The sequence below is a fragment of the Syngnathus typhle genome, linkage group LG13, assembly GCF_033458585.1.
Source record: "Syngnathus typhle isolate RoL2023-S1 ecotype Sweden linkage group LG13, RoL_Styp_1.0, whole genome shotgun sequence".
NCBI classification, from domain to species: Eukaryota; Metazoa; Chordata; class Actinopteri; order Syngnathiformes; family Syngnathidae; genus Syngnathus; species Syngnathus typhle.
The window spans coordinates 3,945,144-3,957,240 of record NC_083750.1 but is presented as its reverse complement, the minus strand read 5'-3'; the positions used below and the strand labels follow the sequence as shown (position 1 = coordinate 3,957,240).

The following is a 12,097-nucleotide window of genomic DNA, read 5'->3' as shown; positions in this document are numbered from 1 at the left end:
AGAAGCTGGAGCGTGAGACGGCTGATGTCCGGAGGAACGAGGCTGAGCTGGAGAAGCTCTGCCGCAGCGATGACCACCTTCATTTCCTTCATGTACGCCGGAACACACAGGTAAAATCCATTGGTTCAAGCCCTCTTATTTTATTTTATTTTATTTTCTAATTCCAGAAATGCAGATCCCTTCATTTCCAATCCAAACGGGTGTCGATGCCCGACACCGACGCATTGCCATACTTGATGTACAAAACCATGCGAGGAGGCCTGGCGGAGCTGAAGGACGGTCTGGACGAAAACCTCCAGAGGGAATTCAACAGAATCTCAGATAAAGGCAAATGCCCTGACATGTTCATGCTAAATTAATGGCAATAGATGATCAATGATGTTTGTCTCTTTCCATATGCAGTGATTTCACTCAAGGAAACCAGCATTCCAAATGAGAAGACTAAAGGTGTACAATTAAGGTTGCCACCTGCCGACAAGATGGGATGGGAGTCAGCAAGCAAGAATCCTGTTGATTTTTTTAATGATTCCTGACAATTGCAGTTATACTCTGAAATATGTAAATAAAAGCACAAAACCAGTACTTTTACTTTTTAGAAAATCAAAATTGTTTATACTGTAGATATGAAGGTTTGGGTCCTATTGGTTTGCCTAAAGTTATCTGAAATAGCCTACATTTGTTTCTACACTAAAAACGGAATATATACAAGTAGCACGAGATAAATAGAAAAAAAAAACGGCCAAGCATTTCACTAACTGACCAGGAGATGGCGACACCATGCCCTTGTAAGGCTTTTGTTATTAAAAAATGTTTTTTAAAAAAATGTATAGTACGGATTGGCGCCATTGTAAATAATTTTTATATTGAATCATTGTGCGGGTGTGACCAATGTCACTGTCAGTGAACCCTAATATGAAAGCCGGAGCACAAATTTAATTTTTAAGTACTATGGAAAAGAAAAGAAAAAAAAAAATGACCATGTATAGTACAGATTGGCATCTTTGTAAAGAATATTTTTTTATATTGAATCATTGTGTGGGTGTAACCAATGTCACTGCCAGTGAACCTTAGTATGAAGGAGCCGGAGAACAAATTGTATTTTTAAATTTTAATGAACAGCAGCACTTTTCTCAGATCTTATTGAAGGCGGCAACATCGATGCTTTGCACCTGCATGAGCGAGACAAAAACCCAAAGTTTACCTCAAAGCTTTGAAATACAAAATAAAAGTATCCATTTTGTTTACTCACAAAGTCCTCAAACTTGGTGATCTCCTCTTCCAAGATGTCTGTGCCAACTTTTTCGTCCTCCACCACGCAGTTGATCTGCAGCTTCTTAATGCCGTAGCCCACTGGCACCAATTTGGACGCACCCCACAGGAGCCCGTCCATCTGAACCGAGCGTACACACTCCTCCAGCTTGGACATGTCAGTCTCATCGTCCCACTGGGAAGACGCAAAAACTCATCTGTCAAACCGCTGCTTAATGTAAAGTGAGGATCACAGAGACATCTCACGTCTGAACTTTCAAAGCAATTAATAAACGCACAGCAGCACGACTGTACATCAAGGCCCTAGTGTTTTCGGTAGCGAGTCGGGACTTACAGGCTTGACATCCAATAAGATGGACGACTTCGCGATCAGGGTTGGCTTTTTGGCCTTCTTGGCTGTGTAAGCTTCCACACGCTCTTGCTTGAGACGAGCCGCCTCCTCATCAGCTTCGTCGTCGCTGCCAAACAAGTCCACGTCGTCGTCGTCATCCCCATTTTCTTCCACTTGTTTGACGGGAGCAGCCTGGCAAAGGAAATGGGATTAAGAGACAGGAGAAGGTATGACGACATTGTGCTCTCCTACCTTGACTGTGGAGCCGGCAGCGGTTGCGGGGATCTTCTCCAGCTGAGCCACTCTGGCCTCAAGCTTCTGCAGGGCGGCTCTCATATCACCCACCACTAACAGCAATGACAGCCCAGTTAAAACACCAGTCAGGCAAAAAAATGCTTCAACATGCCCACCTTTGTGTAAAGTGTGGTTCTCCACCTCCAGGCTCTTCATGCGGGCAACCAGCTCCTGATCGCCTGAATGCGAAGACGACTGTGGGGGGTTTAAGAATGAAAACATTCATTGCATTGAGATCCAATTTCAGCTCAATATGCTTAGAAATATGAATGAAATACAATTGCACATAGGAAAAGACGTGAGATGGCTTGCAAAATGACAGAAAATTTCCATGAGAACTTGAGCTGGGTAATTCAATGATGCAGGAGATAGCAAACAAGCTCTGTCACCAATTGTCGAAATCTACGAGGAATTAACCCCTGCTTCAAATAGCAAAACCTGAGTTTCTTAGCACAAAGACGGCTGAGCAAAGAAGTAGATGAGTTTTCAGGAACCAAATATCAAATTGGTTGTTCCAATTATATTTCAGATAGTTCTCAAAGAAATTTCTTATGAATGAGTGAAAACAGTATAGTTGGATGAATTTAGAATTAGATACAAAAAGATGATATTTTTCTATTCTCGATATAAAGACAGCCTTTCTTCTACACACACAAGAACCCATATCAATGCAATTAATTGACCAATTATGGATTTCACGCCATATTAGCATTATGATTGTGAACATGATGCAAAAAGAAAAAAATGAAGCCGTGCGATGATATTCTGTTGATGATTTCACACAAGCATCAAATGATCCATGGAGGCCATGCAGCGTTGCCACACACTCGCGACTTACGTTTCGGTGCTGGCGCTTTTGCGGTCGCCCTTTGTGCTGCTGCACGGCGCTTTTCACCTGTGGCGTTGTAAAGCGCGGGTAACGGGGGGGACGCAAAGAAGGTTCCATTAAAACAGAAAAAAACATGAAGCCACCACATGAGCCACATAGGCAGTGATTCAGATGATCTTCCAGCAAGACCAAAATGATAATCGTTTGTTGTTTTGTTAACTAGTTTCCAACTTTGAAAGAGATGATGTCAATAAGAAAAATCAAGGAGTTAGCATTTTCTCTTTTCATTCTGACTAAGATGTATTAAACGTATAGTGTTTGGCTGTACAACCCCCCCCCCCCCCAAAAAAAGCCACAATGGCCACATGTATTCCTGCTGCTACTTTCACACTACACACACATCTTTGTTACAGATAGAACCGAATCATCAGGCAAGATCTTATTTAGCAGTGGCCGCTACAAAAGGCTGCCAAACCACGTGACCTCACTGGCATGTTCGCTAAGGCTTCTAAATTGAGCGCACACACACGTGTGCACACGCACACAGCTGCTTGGCGCGATGATGTAACCGAGGCTTAAACCAACAGAGGCCAGCGACACTGATAGTGCAGCTGGACTTTTCGGGGTCAAAGGCTTTATGCTAGGGATCCAAAAACTCTCACTGTGGATTAAAAGATGCCGCTCATGTTTGTTAGGAATCTAAAAATCTATAGAAGAAGCTCATTTTAAGGAGATTTTTTTTTTTTTACACTGCTGAGTTTTGGAGACTCCAGGTTATATACAATGGCTGCATGAGAACTGTAGTCAGGAACCTGCTGGTTATCGGGTATGTTATCTAACAACTCACCAAAGCAGGAGAGTGTCAGGAAAATAATCTGCTGCACATTTGCAATAGGTAAACATGCCCCCATGCCGCCCTAAAAAGGGAGTCACCTGTTGCTTGGGGGCGGGTCCGTTGGCACCCTCGTAGAACATCCTCTCGGCCTCATCGTAGCGGTGCTTGTCAAACCAGATCTTCTCGGCAGTGAGGCACTGAAGTCCACTCATGTTGGCGCTAAAGACGAAAAAAAAAAAAAACACGATTCAAACTTCCATTTTAGTTATAATTGGCACCCATAAAACTGACAAAGCAGGATGCTTCGTATGACATGACTGCATACACACAGAATTACCTGGAGAATAAAATATTCAATACATAGAAATGTCTTTAGATTACACGAAAAAAAACCCAAGCATAAATGCCCCCTAAATGGCTTCCATGCAGGCAGTTTACAGAATCTCTGTCTAAGGGGGCTTCACTGGCCACTGACCGTTGCTCGACTTCCTGGTGGATATTTATGAAAGAATTTCTATTTATTCATTTTGGTGGATGAACCATCATATTTGACTAGTAAGTTTAAATATCATATGAGCAAGTGTTCCGTATTGTGTTTGTAAATTGGTGCACTGCATCATAATGACCAGTTTCTAATATTTTGACCTTTCTTAAATACCACCGTATTAGAAAAAAACACTATGATTCAGTACACCAATTGCTTTCACAATCAAATGATGGCAAATGCTATGACTTTTCACCACAAGAATCATAAAAATACTTGAAGGCGGACTATTTTGTCAGCTATTGATCTCACTACATTAAACAGCTACTTTTCAGTGAGTCACTAGTGAGTGAGTGTATAGTACACACACAAAAGGTATCAAATTGAGACATGATTCTCTGGGGGGGTTGGGGGGACAAATTACATGCAACAGTGCAACAAATGGCCCGCTTGTGTCAAATAAACACATTCCTCAGGCAGCGAGGCAGACTTGTCAGCTCAGCAGGATCACTACACATGAGGCCAGAAAGTTACAATCAACAGGCAGCCACATTTAACATGTCGCCTCCCTCTGTTCTGTTTTGATACACTGAACACGTTGTTGTTTTTTTAAATGACAACAAGGAGGCCAAAAGACAGTGCAAGGCAGACAAAGAGTAGTACACATCACATTTCCACCATTCCTTCCGTGTCACACTTGTCCCGTCCCGACCTGTTGTCGCTCTCAGAGAAGCCCTTCTTCCGAAACTTGGGCTCCCTGCTCCCTCGGCCTCCTTTTTCCGTCTCAGACGACGAGCGGTAGCGGCCCCGGCTGTAGCGCCGGTGGGGGGTGCCGGATGACTTCACCGTTGGGATTTGAGCGCCGTCCTGCTGGTGGCGCTTGGCCCAGTGCCCCCTGAAGTTGGGGCTCCTCGGAGAGGACGATTGCAGCTTGTGGGTGGCGGGGCTTCGTCCGTAGGATCCGCCGGCCTCCACAGAGGAGCCCAAGTACTCTTCCTCGGGCCCCGAGCTCTGGTTCTCTGACTGAGACAAACGGTTGTGGCGACGCAGCTTGCCGAACTGGAGGTTGTCTCCACTGATGATGCTCCTCTCTGGCGTGGCGGCGGGCTTAGGGGCCGCTCCCTGCTCGGAGCTCAACTGATCCATTCCGCTTAAGGAGGAGGGGGGAAAAAAAGGTGCTTCAAGCAACAAGTGCCAGCTAACTTCACACAACAAGTTTTGGACACCAGGCCATTCAAACTGTGGCGGACAGGGCAAGTATTCCTCCTCCCTCTTCTTCTCCCTTCTGTCCACCACCATGCTCGTGTCGATTTTTAATTCTGTTATCATGAACGACTGGCAACAAGGAGCCATTGCATGACTCATGATATTTTGTTTCTCTATCATGCAAGGGGGCTTTTATGAGAAACTGCCAAGAGGCGTAAAACAAATGAAAAATTGGAGCAATGTGCAGCAAACTGCGAGCATAGCAATGTAAATCATACAAGCCAACCTAGTATTTTGGTGATAAATGGGCTCAAGCATGGTTTGAATGGCCTCAAGCGAGTACATGTCAAAAACGTTTTTAACATGCTCTTGAAGGGTGATGATTGATCAAAAAGCTTCATTTTGAGCAAAAAGTGTTTACTGTCATTCCAGGAAGAACACCAAAACCAGGCTTGAAATTTAGAATGGCTGCTACAGCACTAGTTTAAAGGGCGCCAAATAAAGCTAATGGATCAATCTCACATTACACTTTTAATGTGTGTTTGGTGTTTCCTCATCTCCACACAATTGGTATTTGCAGTGAAACCTCCAAACTCAAACACATCTTGAGTCGTATAAAACAAATTTCTATACCTAATTCCCGACAGACAGTGTTGGGCTTTGGAAGTTACACTATAATTCGTTTTGATTGATTCAATGAGTAACTTGACAAGCACTATTATACAATAATTAACCACAACAGCAGTGTTCAATTAAGAGGTATGAAAAGCACAATTAAAAAAAAAAAAATTTTTTTAAAAAGCAGAACAGACATGATTCCATTGTGATGAATTCAGTGTTCCCTCTGATTAAAACACATCACAAACCCAATAAAAACATTTTTGATTGTGTGCAATTTCACATTAAAAAAAATGCATACTTATACCACTTGCATTTGGAAAACATTTAACATGCTGATTCATTTACAAGCAGTTTTACCAATTGATACTTTCCATGCAAGTCAATTGACATATTTGAATTATTTCAACAGGCAGAACATGTAATGAGAATGAATTAAATAATAATAATAAAACAGGCACAGCACTCACCTTTGATGAAATGAAAGATCAGCGGACAACATGTGAAATACAAATAATGAAATGTATACATTTGCGCCATTTCATATTGGACACTTATTACTTAAACCCGGAGTATTAAAAACAGTAGATGAATCGGTCTCAATGCTCTCCTTAACATTTTCAGACATTAATTGCGGATGATATCCCAGAAGTAACCGATATCGATGGTTAATATCGACGTTATCCGAGATGGCACAACTCCGTTGAAGTTTTTGACAGCTGCAAACTCGAACGGCGACTGAACACGTGGCGTTTCCACGAAGGGAAATGTCACACAGTCACTCGCTTTTGAAACCGAATGCGTTTGTTAAAGTTTGAGAGTGTCGGCAAGTATCCCCACTTACTTGATGTTTTATTTGACGTTTCAATTCTTCGGTGCCGTTCCTTCGCGTGCTGCTTCGGTTGTAATCCGACCGGAAGAGAGTTACAGTGGAGCGGACGTCTTTATTTGTCAACGCGGAGGGGTTAGCCACTTTGGAGTTTTTCCTAAAATATCCATTAATAACTCCTTTAAATGTTCATACTGTATTCATTACATGATTTAAAACTGATTAATATTCATCTGTTGAATATAAAAGACGCATGTCAGTTATATTACTATTTACGATCAAACTTAACTATGGTATGATCCCTTTCGCTAAAGACTACCTTCCCCATAATGCTTTGAGAAAAGGTATTTACAATGTATGCGCCCTCTTTTTGACGTAACTATATGCGATCAGATTCATGGCAGAAAGAAAGTAGTACATACTGTACTCCATCTTTGTTTAGCTCTTTTGTCGCATACTAAAACTACAGTAATGTTTCTGGGACGCGTCTAAAGCAGAATTTTTTTCTTTTTAGATTTATGTTGCTTTATATTGATTAGATTCATGTTGATTAGATGTTTATGTCAAGATAATCACACACAATGCACCACTGCACTTTATTTATCTACTTAACATTTTATTGATGACAACGTGAAAGAGTTGGGTTTTTCTATTGTTGGAGAGAGAGAGAGAGAGAGAGAGAGAGAGAGAGAGAGAGAGAGAGAGAGAGAGAGAGAGAGAGAGAGAGAGAGAGAGAGAGAGAGAGAGAGAGAGCAAGAGAGAGAGAGAGACAGACAGACAGACAGAGAGACAGAGAGACAGAGACAGAAAGACAGAGACAGAGAGAGAGAGCTGCGTACTCAGCATTTGAATTGATTAATGTATTTCAATATAATTTACAGCATTAAAGTGACATGGTTCCAACACCGTAAGAGTGGCAGAGTAGTGTCACGTGCCGTTTGAAGGGGTCCACAATGAGATAGGCAAAGGTCTGCTCCTCGTCACGGCTGCCGGGGTAACACTGGCCCGATTCATCCTACAGTGGGGAGACAGAGCAGATAACTCGAACTTTGTGGCCATTTCCGTCAACATCAAAACAAGTAAATGCTAGACGGACATAGACATGGACTTTGAGCACCATGGAGACTACGGCAATCCGTTTAGTTTCTGGATCCTTTTGAACACTGCAAGAAAAACGATAGAAAATAGTTTGTATCAGTTTGCGACGTTAAACTATCAGTAAATTGTATTTTTTTTCTAAAATTTAGAGCCTGAAACAGATGTTTTCATTAGGAGAAAATAATAATACTCATATTGGACCTTTTGTACCTGATGAGCTCTTTGTAGACTTTTTTGGTAACATTGATGTAAGGCTCGATCGTGTCTTCATACTGGTTCAGCTCTCCACCGAGACAAAGGTATTTGAAGAGGCGAAACAGAAACTCCGCTCGCTCGGCGCTCCCCAATATATGGTAGTTGTCTGAGTCTTCATCCTGCAGCATCTGCACACACACAAACATTTGTTCGGAGGGGAAACGAACCAAGTGGTGAAACAAAAAGAAAGTCTCACTTCTCGGAGTTTATCATAGTCCGGGTAGACTTCGTGGAAGCATCTAGCGATGTGCCCAGAAGATGCCACGATGCCGCAAGTGTAGATGGGGTCAAAAAGGTCCATGGAGACCTTGGTGCATGGTACCACCTCCACGTCCACTGATGCTACTGGTCTGTCTGTGAAGAAAAGGAAAGTTAGACCCGAATGACCTACTATCACGTGACAGGACATACCGAAAGGCTGCCAGCCGTCCATCATTTTCACACTGGAGAGCACGCTAGCGTCTGTGAAGAAGCACTGTATGAAGAGTGATGGCGACACGTACAAATAATCAACAACAAATAAAGACGTTAACATTTTTCTCAAAACACCCCATGGATCAACACTTACAGCATGCACTATTACCGTCTTGGCCCGAATATAAGACGACCTTGATTATAAGACGACCCCCGTCTTTTTCAAGACTCAAGTTTGAAAAAAGACTTTTTGAACACCAAATTTTTATACAGAAAATAATTACAATACATCTGAAACAAATGATTATAACAATATAATCGCAAGAAAAAACGTGTTATTTTGCCCCATTCAAATCATTCAAAAATTGTCTATCACATCTTAATATCTGTTTAAATATGTAAACTAAGCATCATAACTTCTCCTCAGCTGTCGGTTAACCTGGCCAATCTTCGACCCACTTTTCTCCAGATTGTCGCTACATTTCTCCATTTTCTATTATCTCTTCTGTTATTTTCTTCTCTTTTCTTTCTTACCGCTATTTTCTATTTTTCTTCTTCGTGCTACCGCTATTTTTATTTTTATTCTTTGTGACAGGGGTTCACTTTGGCCTGGGGAGTTAAGTTCAACATTCGCTTTAAAGATATCTGGCGCCATCTAGCGTTGTGAATGGGTATAATGTCTAGACCCCAAATGTAAGATGACCCCCACTTTTTCAGTCTTATTTCAATGCAAAAAACACCGTCTTATATTCGGGCCAATACGGTATTGGTGAGGCCCTGTCTCATGAACAAGTTGGCTACTATGGATATAAAAATCTACACACCCCTTTCAAAAAAAAAGCACCAATATAAACAATTAAAACCCCTATCCACGATTTTGTAACACTACAATTACAGTATAATAAAATATAAAGATAATGAGGAAAAAAGAATAAATAAAGTGGCTAAAATTATAATTTTTTTCTCAGTTGACTTGACATCACGTCATACCAGCGCAAACCTGTCGCTATCGTAAAGGTGAAACTTCTGGTCAAAGTTGAACGTTTGTGCGGAGAGTTTCCCGAGCATCGACCTGAAAATAAATAAATAAATAAATAAAAAACTATAATTACATTAAGACACCACCAGATGGCGACAGAACATAGTATATTTACAAATGTTTTTACGGGACAGCTTATCTCGGAGTTTACCATTTCATCAACAGAGCTACGGTCTCCTTTTCCTCCAGGAACGCAAACTTCCTGGATGGTACTGAACGGAAGGAAAAAGTTCGTTCAAGGTCATTGTTATCTCCGGACATAGCTTGTTGTGCTACCAAAGCTGTGAAGAAAAAAAAACAAAAGTGAGAGGAACGAAGGCTTCAGAGACGAGTGTGCTCATACTAGCCTTGGTGTTGCCTTGACAACGGACGCGCAGACGTTTATTGTCTTTTTTTTTTTTTTTTTCTAGAAGAATCGACCGTAGCTAAAATACAAAAACAACATTGTAAAGTTGACATAACAAATGCTTTTATTTTATAAATTAAATGAAAAAACATTTTTATGTTGTCATCTTTAGGTAGATTCCGACCAAATTTGGACTGGAAACTACATCAATGGGATTTGTTTCGATTTTTTTTTTTTAAATAAATGCTTCTGTTATTTGTTGTTCTTCATCAAGATAATATTCATTTGCCTATGTAGATTTAAAAAAATCATCTTACTATTTAAAGCACATGTGTCAAACTCAAGGCCCGGGGGCCAGATACGGCCCGCCACATCATTTTATGTGGCCCGCGAAGACAAATTGTGCATCAAATTCGTGTGTCATTACTAGAATTGCAAATTGTCTTCACTTTTAATAAAACATTTTTTAAAATATTTGACCAGTTTTTACTCGTCTGATTTGAAAACGAGTTATTTGTCAGTTTGTTTTGTAGCTTTTACTGTATATAATATGAGATGCTCATACATTTATTTGGGTTGACTACAATGCGGCCTGCAAAACAAATGAGTTTGACTCGCCTGATTTAAAGAAAATGGACAAAACCCTGAGATTTAAAGAAATTAATATAAAAGTATGGCATCAAAATTGTCTTAATTTTGTATAGGTTTATATTGATACAATTTTATACATTTAATATTTTGAATATAAGCTAACGTATTTTTGTGTGAATTTATTTATATTATATTTATTTTATATTTAATTATTTATCATAAATGTAAAATCCTAACCCTGTCAGATTATAATTGATTATATCTGATTTTTAAGGGAAACATGAAAAAAATGAATACATTAAAAAAAAAACTTCCAAATAAATAACCTACACCGATGCATTCCACGACGTCCTTGGTAGAAGAAATAAACACTAAACAACGTTGTGCTTGTCTGGCATGAATTGAAGTACATTTTCCAAGTCACTGAGCCAGCATTATTGAAAGTATTTAATGTGCAAGCCAAACTTTTTTTTAACAGTTTGAGCGACATTTTTATGATTGCGTATGCCATGACAGACTGCCTTGGCTTCTTCTGAAGATGACATAGTATTTTTACATTTAAAACCCTTAAAGTTATTTACATTGGTGTGGGAGGGGCAGCGACAATAGCAGCGATGCATTTACGTGCCTCTCTTGCAAATCTAGAGGCCTTCAATCATGCAACATTAGCTGTCACATTATGTTGCGCGCTAGTCCTGGCTTTACTCCTGTGTAGTGCTTTAAATGTGTTGGTTTGACAACACAATTCATCTTCCATGCTGAAAATAATTGACATAATAACAGGAGTTTTGAGCAACTCTCTCTCTAATCACAAGGTGACCTCGGTTTGTCAGTAAGTCATTACGGCGAGTCGGCTAAGGGCTAATTAATGTCATGTTCTTGTAACCTCGCGTCATCATCACGCATGCAACCTGCTGTACGCTGCCGCCTCACGCTGATAAGTGTTTCGCCTGGTGATTCATCCACATAAGACAACCTCATTTAAAACAATTTGAAATTTTATATTTTATGCACTCTCAAAGCACAGGCCAAGTTCAAAGCAATGGCATAAAAAAAATAAAAAAAAGCCCAGACTTGGTTTTACAGTGTTATGATATTGAGAAGCTTTTCACTGGGTGTGTCATCCACTTAAGCAGAGGCGTAGCCAAGCCGGGGCGAGCCGGGGCGGCGCCCCGGTTCGGACTCCCTGCGCCCCGGTTGAAAAAAATCGAGCTTTTTCGATTCTTCATTTTCATGCCGTTTTTTTTCTTTCGGTCTTGCGCGAATGTGCTTGCGCTATTCTATGTGCGCGATGTTATCCATTCAACGTTTGCCTCCCCGACCCGGATGTTGTTTTAGCGATCAGCGAACGGCGTGGGTGATGTTAGATTTTTTTTCCTGTGGGCGTGCGCCCCTACTGGAAAAATTCCTGGCTACGCCTCTGCACTTAAGACAACTCCCTCTAATGAAAAACAAAAAGATATTTATTTATTAGATTTAAGTTATAGTTTAGGCTTACAATACTTACATTACATCACACAAATAGGTGTTTCGGTGGTTGGCCTTTCCACTTATGACAACTAAACGCCTCCTCAACCTGAACAAGAAACTTTTTCAATTCGATGGAAGTAAGAGCACACTGACGGGTGTCTACATAACTAGCTGGGTCATCCACTTAAC

General features: G+C 40.8%; 2 protein-coding genes across 3 annotated transcripts; both read right to left on the bottom strand.

The window, feature by feature from the left end:
- Positions 1 to 1,093: 1,093 nt before the first annotated feature.
- Positions 1,094 to 6,383, bottom strand: eef1da (eukaryotic translation elongation factor 1 delta a (guanine nucleotide exchange protein)). Of its 2 annotated transcripts, XM_061295607.1 has the most exons (9): positions 6,337 to 6,383; positions 4,755 to 5,192; positions 3,657 to 3,777; positions 2,733 to 2,789; positions 2,011 to 2,089; positions 1,853 to 1,947; positions 1,604 to 1,792; positions 1,250 to 1,444; positions 1,094 to 1,169 (listed from the first exon to the last, which is right to left on the bottom strand). In XM_061295607.1, exons 1-9 carry the CDS (start codon positions 6,366 to 6,368, stop codon positions 1,131 to 1,133), a joined length of 1,245 nt encoding a protein of 414 aa, XP_061151591.1. In that variant the 5' UTR covers positions 6,369 to 6,383; the 3' UTR covers positions 1,094 to 1,130. The 2 variants fall into 2 exon arrangements, with proteins under 2 accessions (XP_061151591.1, XP_061151592.1); XM_061295608.1 differs by lacking the exon at positions 2,733 to 2,789.
- A 976-nt stretch (positions 6,384 to 7,359) lies between these two features.
- On the bottom strand, positions 7,360 to 9,848 carry cfap300 (cilia and flagella associated protein 300). Its single transcript, XM_061295631.1, has 7 exons — positions 9,653 to 9,848; positions 9,453 to 9,534; positions 8,460 to 8,523; positions 8,245 to 8,402; positions 8,004 to 8,176; positions 7,792 to 7,858; positions 7,360 to 7,710 (listed from the first exon to the last, which is right to left on the bottom strand). The coding sequence occupies exons 1-7, from the start codon at positions 9,760 to 9,762 to the stop codon at positions 7,579 to 7,581; spliced, it is 786 nt and encodes a 261-aa protein (XP_061151615.1). The 5' UTR covers positions 9,763 to 9,848; the 3' UTR covers positions 7,360 to 7,578.
- Between the last annotated feature and the right edge of the window lie 2,249 nt (positions 9,849 to 12,097).